This window comes from Polyergus mexicanus, unplaced genomic scaffold, assembly GCF_030449975.1.
Source record: "Polyergus mexicanus isolate NDT 795.1 unplaced genomic scaffold, iyPolMexi1.0 SCAF_18, whole genome shotgun sequence".
Taxonomy (NCBI): domain Eukaryota; kingdom Metazoa; phylum Arthropoda; class Insecta; order Hymenoptera; family Formicidae; genus Polyergus; species Polyergus mexicanus.
This window is the reverse complement of record NW_027223338.1, coordinates 5,944,134-5,961,838: the sequence shown is the minus strand read 5'-3', so window position 1 is coordinate 5,961,838 and position 17,705 is coordinate 5,944,134. Positions and strand designations below refer to the sequence as shown.

Here is a 17,705-nt window from a genome sequence, read left to right as displayed (position 1 = left end):
GAAACAAAAGTTAATGCAAGATTATTGATGGAATATTAAAGAAAAATGTGTGTACGTTAATGACATATATAATGAGCAACTAAAAAATCCTTTACATCTTAAGCCACTTCAATTTTTTTTCAATCTTGTTGCTGATTTGTTTGAACCGTTTATTGTTCAAATAATTAAAAACAATGCACTTTACAAATTTAATGCCATTAGATGTGCATTTGGAATAACTTACCCGAATAACTCTTATAATATATGATCGCTATACTATATTTTTTCAACTCTTTTGCGGATTTGTTTCAACATTTTATTATTTAAACAAATAATTTTGCAACTCTTACTTCACATTCATAATTAGCGATCCAAGAAACTTTTACATCTTGCATTAAATTTTGTTTCTTATGCATTTTTGTTGTACTCATAATGATAGAGGGTTAAATATTGAAGGGGTATTGACTATCCGTAAAATCGCTTATAGGCAACAGGTCAAATATTTTCGATAGTTCTACATTTGTGCCAAATTTGAAAAAAAAAAAATCGGATTGTGACACTTGGATAGGTTACCTTGTTAGTTCACTCCCCAAGTGGGTCTTACGTAAGATTTGAACTCTTCAAAGAACATGAAAGCGGAGTCCGGTGTTCTCCAAAGTTGCCGCAACACACACTTGTCTTACTCATCGTATTACCTGAAACATTCTCGCGCAGTTCTATAATCCCTTTTACAATCGAACCCTCTTTCCTCTAGACGCGCCCTTACCAAACGGGCTCTCTCTCTCTCTCTCTTTCTCTCAATCTCTTTTTATGCGTCGCGCAAAAATCTACGATTATCATCGGATCTCTGTGGATCGCAAAGCCGTAATTACGTCGTTCGGACGAAATGCCCACCATCGTCGACAATTATTTGCAATTCGTTTCCATCTACTTAAGCGATCGTGTATACGAAAAAGGGAATGAGGAGAGAGGGAATCGATGGACTCGGGGATCTCGGAGCCTGGGGATTCAGAAAAGTTCGTCGACGCTAATTCGCCGATGAACGAACGAGTCTTGTGTGCCACCGCCGCTTGCCCAGCGACTTTGTAAAATCAATACCTCGCGAGTTTCCTGATATAGAAGTCTCGTTAAGGCCGATATTATCGGAGCTTTGAATACTAATTCTGTATGCCGTGTACGCTCTCGCGGATAAACGAAACGCTTGTTTTCGCGCGGTGTTATTTGCGAGTATTTTACCGGCGATACGATATGGCGATCGTGTTCTATTTTTTTTTTTTTTTTTTTGTTCGCGGTATCAAAGATTAATGGAGAAAGGAGACGAGAAGCGTGCCGAATCTGTGATTAATCGACCGCTGTTTCGTTATACCGCTCACGTGTTCGGGAAATCGTGTTTGTCCTTATTTTTTGCTGCAGTCAATTGAGATTAGCGACGATATTCAAAGAGATGCGATAACGAGAAGATTTATAATCGCGTTATGTTTTTTAACGCTATTTAATTACAATTTTTTTCACGTTCTTAGACTCCATAATTGACGCGGGCGAAGAATATACTACAATATTAAAATATTACTGTAAAATTTGGTAATTTATTAAATATTGTATCATCGCAAATGCTGACATTATTTGATTCGTTACATGCTAACTGCGTGAAAACAAACGTTAAAAGCATTAAGGAATGAAACGTACGACGAAGACGATTGAGAGGGTTGAAAAGCTGGAGAAAGGGATAGAGGAAAAGCGACGGAAACCAGGCGAATGGACGGCAAGGTACGTTTTGCTGGAACTTTGCTTTCTGGCTTTTCGAAGCGGTGCGCGCGCCCACCAAGGTGGTTCATCAGCCGTAATCCGCGGCGCCGAATGTGGGGTTCGTTTCCATCCTCTTCGTCCTTTCGTTCGTATTTTCCCATCCGTGGTAGGGGTGAAGAAGGACCATCAACATCTCCGTCCCATTCCGCAAAAGCTGGCTGCCCAGCCGCGACAAGGTCGACCTTTAACCGTTTGACCGGAGAGAGGCCAGATCCGGCTTACGACGGTACGAATTTGAGATTCCGTAAATCCACCAAAACTTCGACCTACGTCCTGCTGGCTTTCCACTTATCTGTCGGAAGAGAGCGAGAAAAGGAGGAAGAGGGAGGATGCGGGATCTGCGAGATAGAGGTGGCCAGACTATACCGTTTCCGGTACGATGAACAGAAATGCCTAGCGTAATGCGAAAGGGAATCCGTGTAGATGCCACTTGCCACGGTATAAATACACGTACATACACATATTTACAGAGAGAGGGAGAGAGAGAGAGATATATATACATATACGTTTGCGCACATACAAACACATACGCACACATACCCATACTAACATAAGCAGTATGCCCGCTCATCTGACGAAATGTTTGAGAGATATCAAAACCGCACGTCCGTGAAGCCGTACCGGCAACCTGAACCGACAACCCAGATATGACGGTTGCATGGCACTTCTATAATTAATTGCCACGTGGACTCGGTTCTCCGCAGCTGATTTATGCGAAGACGATGTCTATCTCTCCTACCCACCAAAGATATAATCTGAACAAAAAATTATACGTTACCGTTAGGCGAAAATGGTTGCCTCGACCAGATTACAAATAGACGAAGCAAGATGAAATAAATTTCGATTCATCTATCTTTCGCAAAGAGACAGTTATACGATAAATCGTCCCACCTCTATACATTAGATTCGAAAAATAATCGTGGATACGTTCCATGAGCTATTATTTTCAGGCCCCATTGAACAAGCCACAAAGCGAGATAATTTTCGAATCTATCGTCTCTACATGGTCTCTGCGGCTGTCGATAAATCTTTATATTATCGACCGCGAAACTCGTTGGCGAAAATTACATCTGCGAAATATATATTAGACATTAAGATTAAAACCTACCATCGAATCAGAATGAAATATCTTTCTTATTACATTGCAAACTTGAAGTATTATAAGCAAGCTGTCAAAAATGTGAGATCGAGTCAGATATATTACCTAAAATTGCACATTTTAGATCCTGTATTTGCTTGAATAATACCCAAAATATTCAAATAATTGTGATATAATTGTAAGAAATTATTTAATTCTTTCGAATATCTACGAAATCTTTATCGCGACGCGTTCACTTTCAATCTGTTTTCAGATCTCGTTTCGACGTAGGTAATTATATAATGATATATCGATGATCTATTCAAAGCGAACGAATTCGGCTTGACGAGCGAGTTAAATAAAGATGCAGTTGATATGTCAGCCAGCAGCGATAACGTCAGTTTAAAATACCCCCCCGCGGAAGAGAGCGGTGGAGAGACTGACAAGTCGAATGAGTTCCATCGGCGATCTAATTGCCGACGAAAATGATGGAAGCGGAGCCGACGCGGTTAAAGGAGTGAAGGGGGAGATGGTTGAGGAGGGAACGGATGGATATAGGGAGAGGGAGGAGACGACTATCCGCACACTATCTCGTTCTCCTCGCCTTTGCGAGCGAACAACCCCCGTATACACTTGATTCAACAAAGCAAATCAGACTTCGACACGCGAAGTCGGTATGAGGGATCACGCGAAGTCGCCTTAATCCCTCCCTCCTTCCCTCACAGGCCAATCTTCTCTGGCTGGCTTCTTAGCCTTGCCCGTACTCTCCCCCGTAGAATTAGTGTCAAGCTAATTTCGCGTGGCTGAATTTAGAAGTTTCTTTTCGATCGTGTATCTCGATGCTACCCACGATCCTCCACGATCATCCACCATCCCCTTCCCCCTTTCATCCCACCCGCGCCCTTAACCCTCCGAGTTGACGGCGCGCCGCGCCGCACCGCACCCGCTTCCACGAAAAAGCAATTGCTCCGTATTACATGGTGCATTACGAAAGTTCCCGCGGAGCAATTTTTTCGTCGTTTTTTTTTTTGTATCTTTTTGTTTGCGCAAGTGAAAAGAGAGGAGAAAGCATGCGATCGTCGAGAGTTTTAGCTCTCGTATCAATTTAAAGAATCGTGTAGCAGGACCGATTGGGAATCTATGTAATGGGATCACGAATGCGGATTTACGAGCACTCAGCGAGTGGGAACGGCAAAGTATATTATTCGTTTGTATCAATCGTTATTACGCAACGCGCCTTTCGCACCCCGCGAGATAATGGACGAGAACACGCCTGGTATATACGGCTGGTAAAATCTTCATATCTCATATTATGCACGGGTATTGAGTGATTAAATAAATAAACTTTATTAATCAAATATTTCCATTTTTATCGAAAATTATATTCTTAAATTGATTTATAATTTTGCGACGCGCTCACTGAAAAATGCTGCTCGAATGAAGAAAGCTGACAATCGTACTCGTTAAAAAAGTAAATTTATTCAACGAATTACATGTTAGTGCAATGTGTTGGTAACTTTTATCAATTCCATTTACGCTAATAATTATTAGATTAATAAGATACTTTCTTCGGATTAATATAATGATGTGATTTGTTCGATCAATTTAATATCGAACGCGTTTCGTTGATCGAATAGCCAGTTTTCTGTATACAAATAGTGTTTTACCTCGATTTCCTCTGGATTCTTCGCGATTAAATATTATTTCTCGTGTTCCAATTAATGAATCATTTTGAAATAATATTGAGATGACCACTGTAAAACTATTGCTAATAAGAAAATACGGACTCATTTATTGTCAGACGTAGACGTAGACTGAAATTGTAACTATTGAAGAACTGGCGCTGAAACAACATCGGAATTACATAACTTTTAAACGCTGCTGGGCATGTGTTAAACTAGGTTTCCACGCCGCCTGGGATTAGCATTTTGACGACCTTTTTAAGAGCCTCGAACGTGATCGAAGTGAGACCTATAAACTCTGAGAAGCGAAAAAAATAATTGTATTGTTGAATATTTCTTTTTTTTTAACGTTGAAATAGCAAGCACAAATATAAGAAAAATATAAATATCACAGACACATATATATATACGCTGAAATGTATTATATATCTCCAATATAATATAAGATATCGACATCTCTAATGAACAACGTAAGTTATTTATTATGTAACAATTTCAAATTATTATAAAATGCTCGAGATTAGATTGTCTTGACGTATCTATTTAGAAAGCACATATAACATAATTATTGATAAATGGAAATGAATATTTTCAAGTGAACGAAATTCACATATTAAATCAATTTCAAAGAATAAATTTCGAAACTAAATCGCAATTCTCTAACTTTCAACCAAGTTGAAATAATATCTGAAAAGGAATTATTATAATCAAGATTAATTGCGGCATTTTATTATTTATCGCAACTATAAAAATAAAAATAAATATATATTTATTTCAATTTAATTTAAATTGTATATTGAAGGTGAGTATTTTACCAACAGTGAATAAGTTGCGAACATACTGCAAGGTTCCGAAAAGTGGGAATGCAGCTAGATGGCGGATGATATCTTCAATTCGTTCTTCCGACTTCTAAGTCTTCTAACAGCAGACCCAGCATTCAGCAGACACTTGTAAAGGTTTGGAGTCGCACAGTTTCTCGCGGAAAAGATCGCATGCGAGTTACACGTCAATATTTAAAATAATGTAGAATTGACTAAATAAAACACTTTCATCAATTCTCTCGCCACTTGAATCTACGTATTGTATAATAACGAAGGTAAAACGAGATCTAACCTTTATTATCTACTTCATTTCCATGATATCTAAACTGTATAAGGCCAAGTAACGCCGTTATGTCGGCATCGCCCGAGTTCGTTTCGCTGTGGTTTCAAACTCGCGCCACGAACTTGAATACCGATTAACTTTTCGTATACGTTTTTATGAACAATAACTTGAGCAATATCATGATTAAGTAAGGAAAGAAGATCGTTCGCGAGATTTAACGCCTTGATTTCGACGAAGTTGACGTCACTGCTGAAAGATCAATAATTGCATCGGGCTTTTGTTTGCGTCGATTTCCTTACCAGTTATAATGCAGATATATTGATATCTTTTTGAAATATCATATTTTGTCACAAGGATAAATTACGCACTTCTCTCTCTCTCTCTCTCTCTCTCTCTCTCTCTCTCTCTCTCTCTCTCTCTCTTGAATATAAATCAGAAAATTTGTAGTATAATTCCTCAGATATTGATCACTATACAACAAGATGATGTCTGATCGGAAAGCTGAGTTGGAGAGGAAGAAGGCAAAATTACAAGCTATCCGGGAAGAAAAGGAAAGACGCAGAAGGGAAAAAGAACAGAAAGATGTAAGAGATAAATATAAGTGTTTAATTAGAAACAAAAAATATTGCATTCATATATACATATATAATAATATATATGCTATTGTGATATTAAAATGATTTGTGGACTATAGGTAGAGGAGGCGACCGTTAGGGCTGCTGGCACGGAGAAAGATCAGCGGAAGGAGATAGATGCAATGCTGTCTTCCTTGGGTGTAGCACCAGTATCAGGTATATAATTATATTTTTGATTATACATATATTATTTGCTTAAATATTGTTTTTTATGTAACATTGTGATTTTTTTATTTATTTTCAGATGTATTATCTAGTTTATCTAGTATGAGTTCGTTAACTCCTGAACAAAGTGCCAATGCTACCCCAGATGCCAGTTTGCAACCTTCCAGCATAAATTCTGCTCAAAGGTATTTATATGATTTATACCTTTTATATGTATATATTTATTTTCAAAGACAATTTTTATTTTCTGGTATAAAGCAGCGCAAGTCGGAAAAAGAATCGGGACCTCACAATCGTTTCTGTGGCCCATACAAACATTCCACCAAAAGAACCAGTTGTCTACAGCAAACAAACGCAGACTATTCAGACAACGCATACATCCCACGACGGTGAGTCAATATTTCTCTTATATTATTTATTTATTGCACATAAGTGTTACATCTCACTCATAATTTTGCAAAAAAATATTTAGATATTAGAAAACACATGTTCTTAGTATTCAATTCACAACATTTGAAGATATAAATATTGATGGAATTGATGAAATATGATTTATTTTTGGAAATTCTTGAAATATGATTAATTGGTTACAAGCGTGGACAGATGTGTATCAAATATTATATGTTATATGATATAATTTTTAACAATGTCATTTTCTTGCTATTTTATGCTAAATAATTCCATTGATTATCAATATTTATTTTGATATAAATTCACAAGTTTATGCATTCAGAAGCGTGTTTTTAAAATCACTGAAATATCATCAATCTACACATAGTTTTCACATCAAGAAATTTACATGATTGACTATGGTAAAGTGGGTGGTGTATAAAAGAGAGAGTATATTATATATATCATTTTCAATTGCAACATTGTATGTTTACAAGTCTGTAACCACATACTAAAGTCTTAACAATATTTTCTTGTGTGTTAACTATAAATAATAATATTATTAAAAATCACATAAGCGCAATTTTTTAAATTTTCTTTGAGTGACAAATAACATTAAGGTTGAGTTAACCTTTTAAATTGTTTTTTATGATTAATTTTCAAGTGGTGAGGAAACTTACATATTCTTAAAACATGAATTTAATAATCTAGCGCAGTGCAATTACAATTTTATATTTTTTTCTTATTATTTATGGGGAATTAACATTTTTTAACATTTTTACATAATTTTTTATATTTTATTACTCAAACAATACTCTGCATTAAAAAATAATATTGAGTATTATCTTTAATGCTTTAATCGTTACATCAAATTACATCTGTTTATTAAAAATTGATTACTTTTAAAAAATGATTATGCAAAAAATTAATTAATACATTTAATTTAACACATTAATTAGTATATATTTAAATATATATATATATATATATATATATCGACTATATATTTATTTAAACCAATGTAAGAAAATAAATAATATGATATATTATAATTAATATTAACTGGAAATGAATAATAATATTTCGTCTTATTATGAGCCTTAGAGTTTATGTATGTAACAAATGTATTAGTCGGGCATATAACAAATAGTACAAACATTTATTTATGTATAATAATCAGGCTGAGTTTGGTTTCAATTATGATTCTTTTGGTGGTGGCGCAATCTTCTTACATATAATATTTTCATTTTCATGACACACACATCCGCAAATTCAGTTAGTTCCTGAATGTTTACATTATATTTTGTTAACTATTAATCTCAATCTTATATTCTGCTAATAAAAAGACAATTATAAGCATTTTATTTTAATGATTAAATTATATAATTTTTATATATTTTATTTCTATACCACCTACTTTACTGTGTAAAGAAATGATAATGTGACATTAATTTTTTGATAAAATTAAATTTTAAAATAGAGAAAACTTTTTTTTTTTTTTTTTTTTTTTTTTTTTTTTACATAATTGTCCAATTCATTATCTTGGAATACATGCTGCTAAAGGAAAAATTCTAAAAATATATATATATATAAATACATAATAAATTCTTTATATATGTTTCCTAACTGATCTTGCGGTGTTAATTAAACATTCGCGTATTCCCTTGTCTTGCGATACAATCTGATCGCGCGATTCATCCGGTGTTGGACACAAGGACTGTCCACATCGTCCTCTGCATACACCATCTACTCCTCCTGTTCAACAACAACACCAACTCACTCTTGCTCCGCAGGCTACTTTGAGACTGACTGGTGGCGCCCCAGGAAAGGTGGGTCTGCACCAAACTACCTATGTATGTTCTGTCTACTTTTTTACTACCCTTCCATAATTGTTGTACGACATTATACTATAGAGGTAGAAATATATTGTGGAGGTAGAGATACGTCAGACTCCAAGCGAAGAAATGTAGAATCTTTGGGGTGCTTTGCGCTTTTAAAAACATTGCTCCGCATATTTTTTACACTGTGATTTTTCGTTCTTCATATATTTCAAACTATGTGAAGACAACGAGGAATCATGAAGATTATATAAGTTCCTAAATAATCAATTTTATATTGGAACTATTTTACACAAATTTTGTATGTGGAAATTTGTAATTGTATATTATATTTGCTAAGATATTATATAAATATTTTGATGTTATTTAAACAAATAAGTCATCTGGATTATCTCTAGAATAATTTCATGTTTTTATACTTCCACATACAGATAACCATTTACTTACATTATAAAAAAGCTTAATCATGCTTCAGCAATTTAACAGAATAATTAACTGAAAAAATTAAAGTTACACAGCACATTAACTCTAAACGTCCTGTTTTGGGGGGAAAACATATGAATTAGGAATGCAAATGAAATTTTGACAAAACTGTTATATCATGACTCATGCATGCTGGCAAAGGATTGGTATTTGTGCTCATAAAATGATAATTACCAATATTTCTCCAGTACATGCACATATAAAGATAATCTAATATATAACAAAACAGAGTCTATAATAATATCTGACAAATATGTACAAGATATTAAAATAACTCCTTTTATGGTATTTTTTAATGCTTTATAAGATACTAATTGCTAATATATACTCTAACATTGATGGAAATGATTGCTTCTAAAATTATTTGCTTCATTGATGATTGTGTTCTCCATATACTGATAAAAAAAAATAAGAAAATCAATTTTAAAAGAGACTTAGAGGGTGGGCATAAGTGTGACAAGGGATGTAAGTGCGATATTGCAACTCGTTTATTTGAGAAAGAGCACATCTATTAAATATAGCTTGAAAAATTGAAATTATTTGCCATAATATTTATCGTAACTAATTGACACTGTAATTGCTAGTAAATGAAAGTGTTGAACATGTGTGAGAGATAAACATTAATTAGCCTAAAAATGATAAAAATTCTGAATATGTACGTTTCCTCTTATATGTATAGGAATCGAGAAGCACCGCACAATATAAGAACTTACAAAATTATACCCACCTAACTACATTCAGCATTATTATTGTTATTCTTTTTTGCAAGATACATAGTACTTTTTAATCATATCAAGATAAAATTACATTTTTACTTATCATTATTTACTTCTTCGATATTTTTTAAAAACGAGTTATATATAGCGTCTGAAAAAAATGTGTATATTGTTATTATTATCTCTATAAGATATATTTTTAAACTATCATACTATAAGAGATATTTTTTCTAAACTATCAAACGCGTATCGCAGCCACACACGAAATTTTTTCTTATACTTTTGTAAAATTCTTGTACTTTTGTACAATTTTACTATCGATTTTTGTATTTGAAACTAATGGTCTGAGTGTAGAGAGGTATTATTAGTGTAGTGCATTCTTATGATATATCATAACTAAGTACAATTTTTTTCCCTCCCCTTCTCAGCTCATGCATTCGACTATTACGGTAAGTTATGATTTCTATTGGTTCTGAAAATGACTTTTAGGTTCAGAGTTAGGTTTAGCTTGGATTCAGTTTATTGTCCTCTTAAGGCAATGATTATTTTAAAGAAAAAATGTTATGTGAATTAGGATTAATTTTTAGCAATAGATTAACGCGATATTCAATTAGATTAAACTTTATACATGCTATTCGAAATTACATTAAAACGAACGCATTAAAGTAAGAAAAATTGAATTTTAAATTTGCTTGTTAAAGTACATATATACATAGTACATATTGTTCTTAGTTTACCAAAACTTTCATTATACATAATTTAATATTTGCAACATAACAGATAGTGCTTTTATTTGCCTTTATCTCAGGATAGATATAGCAAAATCTAAAAAAAAAAAAATATCATCTCTCGAATCTGGCATTTTAATAGGAAAAAATTCTGTTAAAAATACAAGAGTATGTAAAAAAAGAAAAATACAACTCTCCACCCAATATTTAATCGGGTTTTTGCGCTCTCGGATCGCTTTTATATTTCTTCTGACTCTTTTCTCTCGTTATGTTTATCTATTTTTGGGTGCATTTGTTCTAATTTATTGTATCTGTTATTTTCCAAATACTTATCTGACATCCCGACTCTATACAATAAAGAGATCTGCTATCAAGCACACGACACAAATCTATCTGCATATATTTGACTCTCAAAGAGCATGTGCAAATTTTGAAGATGGTTATTTGGACATTCCTAGCTCCTTAAATATGATTAGCGGTCTTTTCCAAGCTATCTCCTATATATAAACTTTACTATTAATTTCACATAGGCATGTCAAAAACAAATATATCTTAATATTGACAAAGGAATATATTAAGGGTAAAGAACAAATAAATTGATAAACCGTTAAATGAAAATGAGGAAAGTAAAAAAAGTCTGACAATTATTTTAATGATATTCTTAATAACACATCATAGATGACATATCAAGAATGTCAGAATGTCTTTTAAGGAAAATATCCATTGGCAAATCTTGTCACAACTTAACGCACCTTCCAGAGTTCTCGGCGCGATGTCACGGTTATCTGATATCTCTTTGGGGATGCTAACATATGTATCATCAACGCTTACTAATATGGAAGCAATTTTTATAGAGCTAAAGTGTTGTGAGATATTAACTAAATTTAAATCGAAAATAATCTATTAGGCACATTATTTTCGATATATACTGACTTTACTTTTAATAAACTTTTTATCTGATAATACAAGGATTTTTTAATATTTTGTATAAAGATATATTGCTTGAGCTTTTAGTGGCAAAGAAACTTTTCTATAAGATGTGTTCCTTGATTATAGAATATTGCTTTTTAACAGCACGAAGGTGGCGCGTAGCGAATTAGTAAATTAACATCTAAAGAAAAAAACAATTATATGAAATCACAGCATTCTCAAAAAATATTACATAATGAATATATCTTATCATGATGAATATTGACAGATTTATTTCCGCTATCAGTCAACTTTTTTAGAGAGTAATTATTATGTCAAATATTTTGAATCATTGAATCGAAACCAAAAAGAACATATATAGCTTTTATTTAGCAGTCGGAGATGTCAGTATGTTGTATTAAATTAAGTCGTTTCAATTTCATGATCCCTTAATTGTCTTCATTTTAGTTATTACCGAAACTTTTTTCTGAGATTTATAATACTGAGTTTTGACGCCAAATTTAGTTTCCGAAAAATATCGTACCTCATCATATTCTATATCAATTGACGCATTATGCAAAAAAAAAAAAAAAAAAAAATTTTGATATATTAAAAATATGTAGAAGAATCTAGAACAAAGATTCCTATCATTTCTTCTGTGTCTGATATTTAAACAAAGATAGACATTAGTCTTTTGAAAATGCACATTAAGAAATAATGGACTGGAAATGGGTCTCTTTTAGAGTAGATCAATGTTTTAAAACATACAATTGTTAATGGGAATATTGTACGCTTGTGTATGCGTACATTATATACATATATATATATATGTATATTCTATGATTTGATCATTTCAATTTCTACTTTCAAATTTCTTAAGCAATTGTTGATGTAATATGCATGACAAAAAAAAACAGAAGAAGTTATTTGAATCTTATTTTGTAATATATTATTGCGAGAATGATGCAACAATATAAATTCTTCACGATTAAATTAATGTGCGAAACGAAAGACTCAAGTAACTTTTAATTTTCGTACATGTACATTATGCATCAATAATGTTTATTGAAAAATATTTAAAAAAGCCTACAAATATTATTCCGACGAATAGGATATCAAATTGATTGACATTTTCTTTTCCCTCCTTCAAGACGAGTACAATCTAAATCCTGGTTTAGAATGGGAGGACGAATTTACAGGTAGGTAATCCTCTCTAAAGACGATTCACTTTACTTAATTATTTCACGGACGTGCCCATAATTCACACTTTCACAAAGTTGCGTCTAAAAATAATTTTCACATAACTTTCTTATTGTAATTTGCTTTATTTTGCACTGAAAGGAGGGAATTGCCGCTGACGTTTACAAATTGCTTGATAAGATGCTTTATTTTTTATTCTTTTATGTTTCTTCTCTTAAGATATTCGCTTTAAGTATCGCGCATGCAGAAATTGAACTGTTCATAGCATTGTTATTTTTTAAAGCAGCAATTATATTGCAAATTGTTATCTAATAATTGGCAATATATTTGAGATTTGACATTTTAATTAAGAGATTTTGTTATTGCGCATTTATTAATCTTTTATGATTTTGAGAATTAAAACGATGAAATTGTATCGTATAAAGGAGACAAAACGCAATCAAGAGCACAATAATTTGTGCTCATATGTTTTATTACAATCAAGTTATATTGATCTTTTGACTAACAAGTGATAGACATAATCACAAAAAGCATACGTCCTTTTTTTTGGACCATCTTTAGCACAATTATAAAGTATATGGAATATACAATATCAAAAATGTAATAGTGATAAAACATATGCGCACGAGTTACCGCTTTTAATTACTGGCTTTTGATTGTCTTTCGTCTCCTTCGTATGATATATTCATAAAAACCTTTATTAGTTTATTTTGATAAAATTGTAGATTTTATTTTATTCCTTGTCATTACCGTAGTTGTTATAAATTTAATTAGCACTGCATGGGACCTGGAAAGTTGCGTTAATTTATTCCCACATTCTATATGCATTGGTTTATTATATTATTTTAAAAAACCTCTAGCCGTGATGATAAAACTCACTTTTTCGATTTCATTATTCATTAATCTTCGCAAATTCTCTATATTCATCATTAATCGTTATATTTACCAAATTAATATTAATACTATATAATAAAAGAGAGAGACACTGAAACTTCACATATAATTGTCACATTCTATACGCGCGCGATTTCTATATGATAATAATTTAATTAATAACGGATAAAGGGAAAATCGATATTTTCTTATTAGAATATTTACATTCTTCTTTACATTTCCCATACATTGTTCCATTTCATTGATATTGCATGCCAACAAAGGGTGGAGAGAAATTGAAAATAATTGAAAAAGTAAAATGTGATATACGATATATAATATATATAAAATCAGTCTTATTTGTCGATAGTCTATCAACAAGTAGTCCACCTTTCGTATATATGTCTAATTTTGACGTCATTTAGGCTCACATTTTCATATATGTAATATTTTGTTTTTATTTATAAAATCTTGAATTTTTTAGCATGGTATTAATCAATATATAGTATACATTTATCAAAGCTTCTAAATGTTGTTCCTTAAAAAAAAAGTTTTGTTGTTAAATATTGCAAGAGTTATATAATTACATATGTATTGTATAATTTATATTAAGAAACATATTATATATACTCTGTTTTAAAGAAATTAGGATAAATTCATTTTTTATCATATGCTGGCATGTAAATTTTGGCAGTTGAAATGTAAAAGCATATATAAGATATTGCAGAAATTAATGTTAGGATTTACGGACTAGTAGAATGCATAGTGTTATTTTTCTCTCATGGATATATTGTATATAAAATGACAAATTGCTGCATTATGAATATTTTCCAATTTATTTTATATTTATTGCTAAATATTTCTTTCTAATTTTTTTTTATATAAAAAAACAGCATCTCTGAAAAAGATTCAATAAATTCGTTAGAATATTGACAAAATTAAGTAAATATAGATAGATCAGTAGCTAGATAGTTAGTCACCAAGTTAGGGTACAGCGGAACCAGCTTATTCACCACAGTTTTGACATTTGATGATGGCCAAGCCGAAGACGAAGAAAATAGCTTGCCGCATATGGATGGTTTCCAAAGTAAGCTCCCACCAGGAATTCTCCCTCATGGATTGCCGCAAGTTAAGGAAGTCCAGCCTGCCGTGACGCAAGTAGAGCAAGAGAAAGAGAAAGAAAAACCCAAGAAAGAAGGTGAGTAAAATCATTATTTTCCTTGCATTAGTCCTACATTTGACGATAAAACATATCTATTTTTATTAATCCCAAAAGTACGAGAACTTAGTGAAGAAGAAAAGCAAATGATTATTCTGTCCGAGGACTTTCAACGATTCCTTGATCGCACTAGCAGGATTGTAGAGAGAGCATTAGGCGAATCAGTCGATATTTACACTGATTACACTGGTACTATGGACGGTGAAGATGGAATGTAAGTATCAAAAACGGCGTTTAAAAAATTTTTTATTTTTCAATCTTTTTAATCTTCTCTTCTACAAGCTGTAATTATAACTGCTTCATAGTAGATACGTCTTGCTCGATTATCGATGATTGCGCACATGGAATTATAAACGATGCATTTGCAGGGACGAGAAGAGTCATCAACGACTTTGGCTAAATCGTTCGTTTATGTGCGAACGATGGTCCCGTAATCGTTGTGTAACTTCTATGGACTGGTCGCCCCAGTTTCCCGAGCTTTTAGCGGCTTCATACAACAACAACGACGACACTCCAAATGATCCTGATGGAGTATGCCTAATCTGGAACACGAAATTCAAGAAAACAACTCCGGAATTTATCTTTCACTGTCAATCGCCCGTTATGTCCACCACGTTCGCCAGATTTCATCCGAATTTGATCTTGGGCGGCACTTATTCTGGCCAGATCGTACTTTGGGACAATCGAGTACAGAAGAGAACTCCTATACAGCGCACTCCTCTGTCCGCTACCGCGCACACTGTAAGTGACTTATCACATTTTGCTATGCGTATTAATTAAATTAAATTAATTAGAATTAGTATTAGTTAACTTTCTCTCTGATTGTTTATGAAGATTATTATTTATCTTACAGCACCCTGTATACTGCTTGAACGTCGTTGGAACGCAAAACGCACACAATCTGATCAGTATATCAACGGATGGGAAATTGTGTTCGTGGAGTCTAGATATGTTATCACAACCGCAGGAAGCGTTGGAATTGCATACGAAGCAATCAAAAGCGATTGCTGCTACATGCTTGGCCTTTCCGCACGGTGACGTTAATAATTTCGTCATGGGAAGCGAAGACGGGACCGTTTATTCAGGTAAATGCAATTGTCTATGTTACATATGTATGTATAATATATTTATGTCACATTGTGTGTGTATTTCTTACGAAAAATTACTAAAACGAGTTCAACGTAATATCGAATAGCCTGCCGACACGGTAGCCGCGCCGGGTTAACAGAAACGTACGAAGGTCATCAGGGACCGGTCACCGGCATTAGCGCACACGCAGTACAGGGCGGGATAGATTTCTCCCATTTGTTCCTGACGTCTTCCCTCGATTGGACTATCAAACTCTGGAGCCTCAAAGAGAATAAACCGCTGTATTCTTTCGAGCACAACGGTGACTATGTCTACGATGTCGCCTGGTCGCCGACACACCCAGCACTGTTTGCTGCTGTTGACGATTCAGGCAGGTTGGATTTGTGGAATCTGAACCAGGATACGGAGGTACCTACCGCTAGCGTTGTCGTCGATGGGTCTCCGGCTCTGAACAGAGTATCGTGGACGCCGAGCGGATTACACGTCACTGTCGGAGATGACACGGGTAAAATATGGGTCTATGATGTCGCCGAGGTACGTATGATGATTACTTTAAAGATTTTTTTTCGATTCTTTATATAATAAATATAGTAATATATACATTTTACCATTGAAATTTACGAGGAAACTGCGTTTCATTTTTCTTCCAATATAGCATTTAGCTCATCCAAGGATTGATGAATGGAACAAGTTTTTGTATACGCAACAGGATCTGAAGAACAACAAAGCAGATGAAGAATTGGATAAACTTAATCTTAGTTCTGGACCGTCTTCATTAACATCTATGACATCTATTTCATCAGTTCCTCTGAGATAAAAAGCATAAATTTATTTAATTGTTTTAATAATTAAAATTAATTATCACATATAAAATATTGAAAAATTTTGATTACTGTGCTTTGTGATGATTTTATTAGATATAATATTAAATGAATAGTTGCCAATATTTTCTATTTTTTGTTGTCAATGAAAGTTAGCTATATTAAAACGACTTATACTACCTAAAGATATACATACTAAATGTGCTAAACATATTAATAGTAATACTAATAGAAATATATCTTTCATTAATATGATAAGATATATATTAATAGTTACATATATATTATTGGAATTCTAAATAACATTTAGGTTGTATATTAAAATATTTTCAGGGAATCTGTTGATAAAAGTCTTATTTATATATATGTATGTGTTTCGCAATAATTTATAGATATCGTCAAAACACTTATGATAATATATCATATAATGCCGTTCAGGAGATTAAAGCCATTGATAGAAAGTTGTAGAAGTAAATATTCTCTGGAATTTTGGGCGATATTTGTTGTGACATATTCATTAAATGTTGGTATACTTATTATGTAATTCCTAATTCAAGTAATTTGCTCATATAATTCATTTTATTTCATCTCTCGCAATAATCGTTATTTTAAGAAATGTATATTTATTAAAACATTTTTGTAATATTTTATTTAAGTCAATACAAGTGTATATTATTTATTATAAAGTATCGCAAATAAAATCTTCATATGCACACATTTTATTTTGCAATTATAATATATATTTATCTTGTCATATATTTTTTTTATATACAAAGGATAACGTATTCACAATTATAAATTGTATTTATTGTATTATATAAGCCATGATGATGACGTCAGTCTGCTGCCCATGACGCATCATATGATAACGTGAGATAATTAGCATTTAAATACGAATGACGATAATGGTGATCTTTCCGGTAAGGCAAAAGCTTATCGATTAATAATTAAAGTACTTTCTAATTATTTTCTGTACATTATTATATTCCT

At 32.7% G+C, this 17,705-nt stretch overlaps 1 protein-coding gene and 1 long non-coding RNA gene across 32 annotated transcripts; one reads left to right on the top strand and one right to left on the bottom strand.

The window, feature by feature from the left end:
• Positions 1-558: 558 nt before the first annotated feature.
• On the bottom strand, positions 559-2,858 carry LOC138941237 (uncharacterized). The gene is made up of 3 exons (XR_011448142.1): positions 2,677-2,858; positions 2,336-2,540; positions 559-674 (listed from the first exon to the last, which is right to left on the bottom strand). It is a non-coding gene; the product is annotated as an uncharacterized lncRNA (long non-coding RNA).
• Positions 2,859-5,472: 2,614 nt separating this feature from the next.
• Sw (short wing) lies at positions 5,473-17,432 on the top strand. Of its 31 annotated transcripts, none has more exons than XM_070310826.1 (14): positions 5,473-5,641; positions 6,110-6,233; positions 6,344-6,440; positions 6,529-6,634; positions 6,711-6,838; positions 8,633-8,668; positions 10,305-10,325; positions 12,665-12,712; positions 14,629-14,784; positions 14,863-15,019; positions 15,174-15,546; positions 15,659-15,890; positions 16,001-16,428; positions 16,550-17,432. In XM_070310826.1, exons 2-14 carry the CDS (start codon positions 6,132-6,134, stop codon positions 16,709-16,711), a joined length of 2,046 nt encoding a protein of 681 aa, XP_070166927.1. In that variant the 5' UTR covers positions 5,473-5,641; positions 6,110-6,131; the 3' UTR covers positions 16,712-17,432. The 31 variants fall into 31 exon arrangements, with proteins under 31 accessions (XP_070166927.1, XP_070166924.1, XP_070166913.1 ...); XM_070310823.1 differs by having other exon boundaries at positions 14,605-14,784; XM_070310812.1 differs by having other exon boundaries at positions 8,555-8,692; positions 14,605-14,784.
• The last annotated feature ends 273 nt before the right edge of the window (positions 17,433-17,705 follow it).

What these genes read in the sequence shown, in the direction of transcription:
- Sw (XM_070310809.1), top strand. Translation starts at nt 6,132, where the DNA reads ATGATGTCTGATCGGAAAGCTGAGTTGGAGAGGAAGAAGGCAAAATTA. An exon ending in AACGCATACATCCCACGACG is followed by an intron (nt 6,839 to 8,554) that starts GTGAGTCAATAT and finishes GTTGGACACAAG; the next exon opens with GACTGTCCACATCGTCCTCT. An exon ending in TCATGCATTCGACTATTACG is followed by an intron (nt 10,326 to 12,664) that starts GTAAGTTATGAT and finishes CCCTCCTTCAAG; the next exon opens with ACGAGTACAATCTAAATCCT.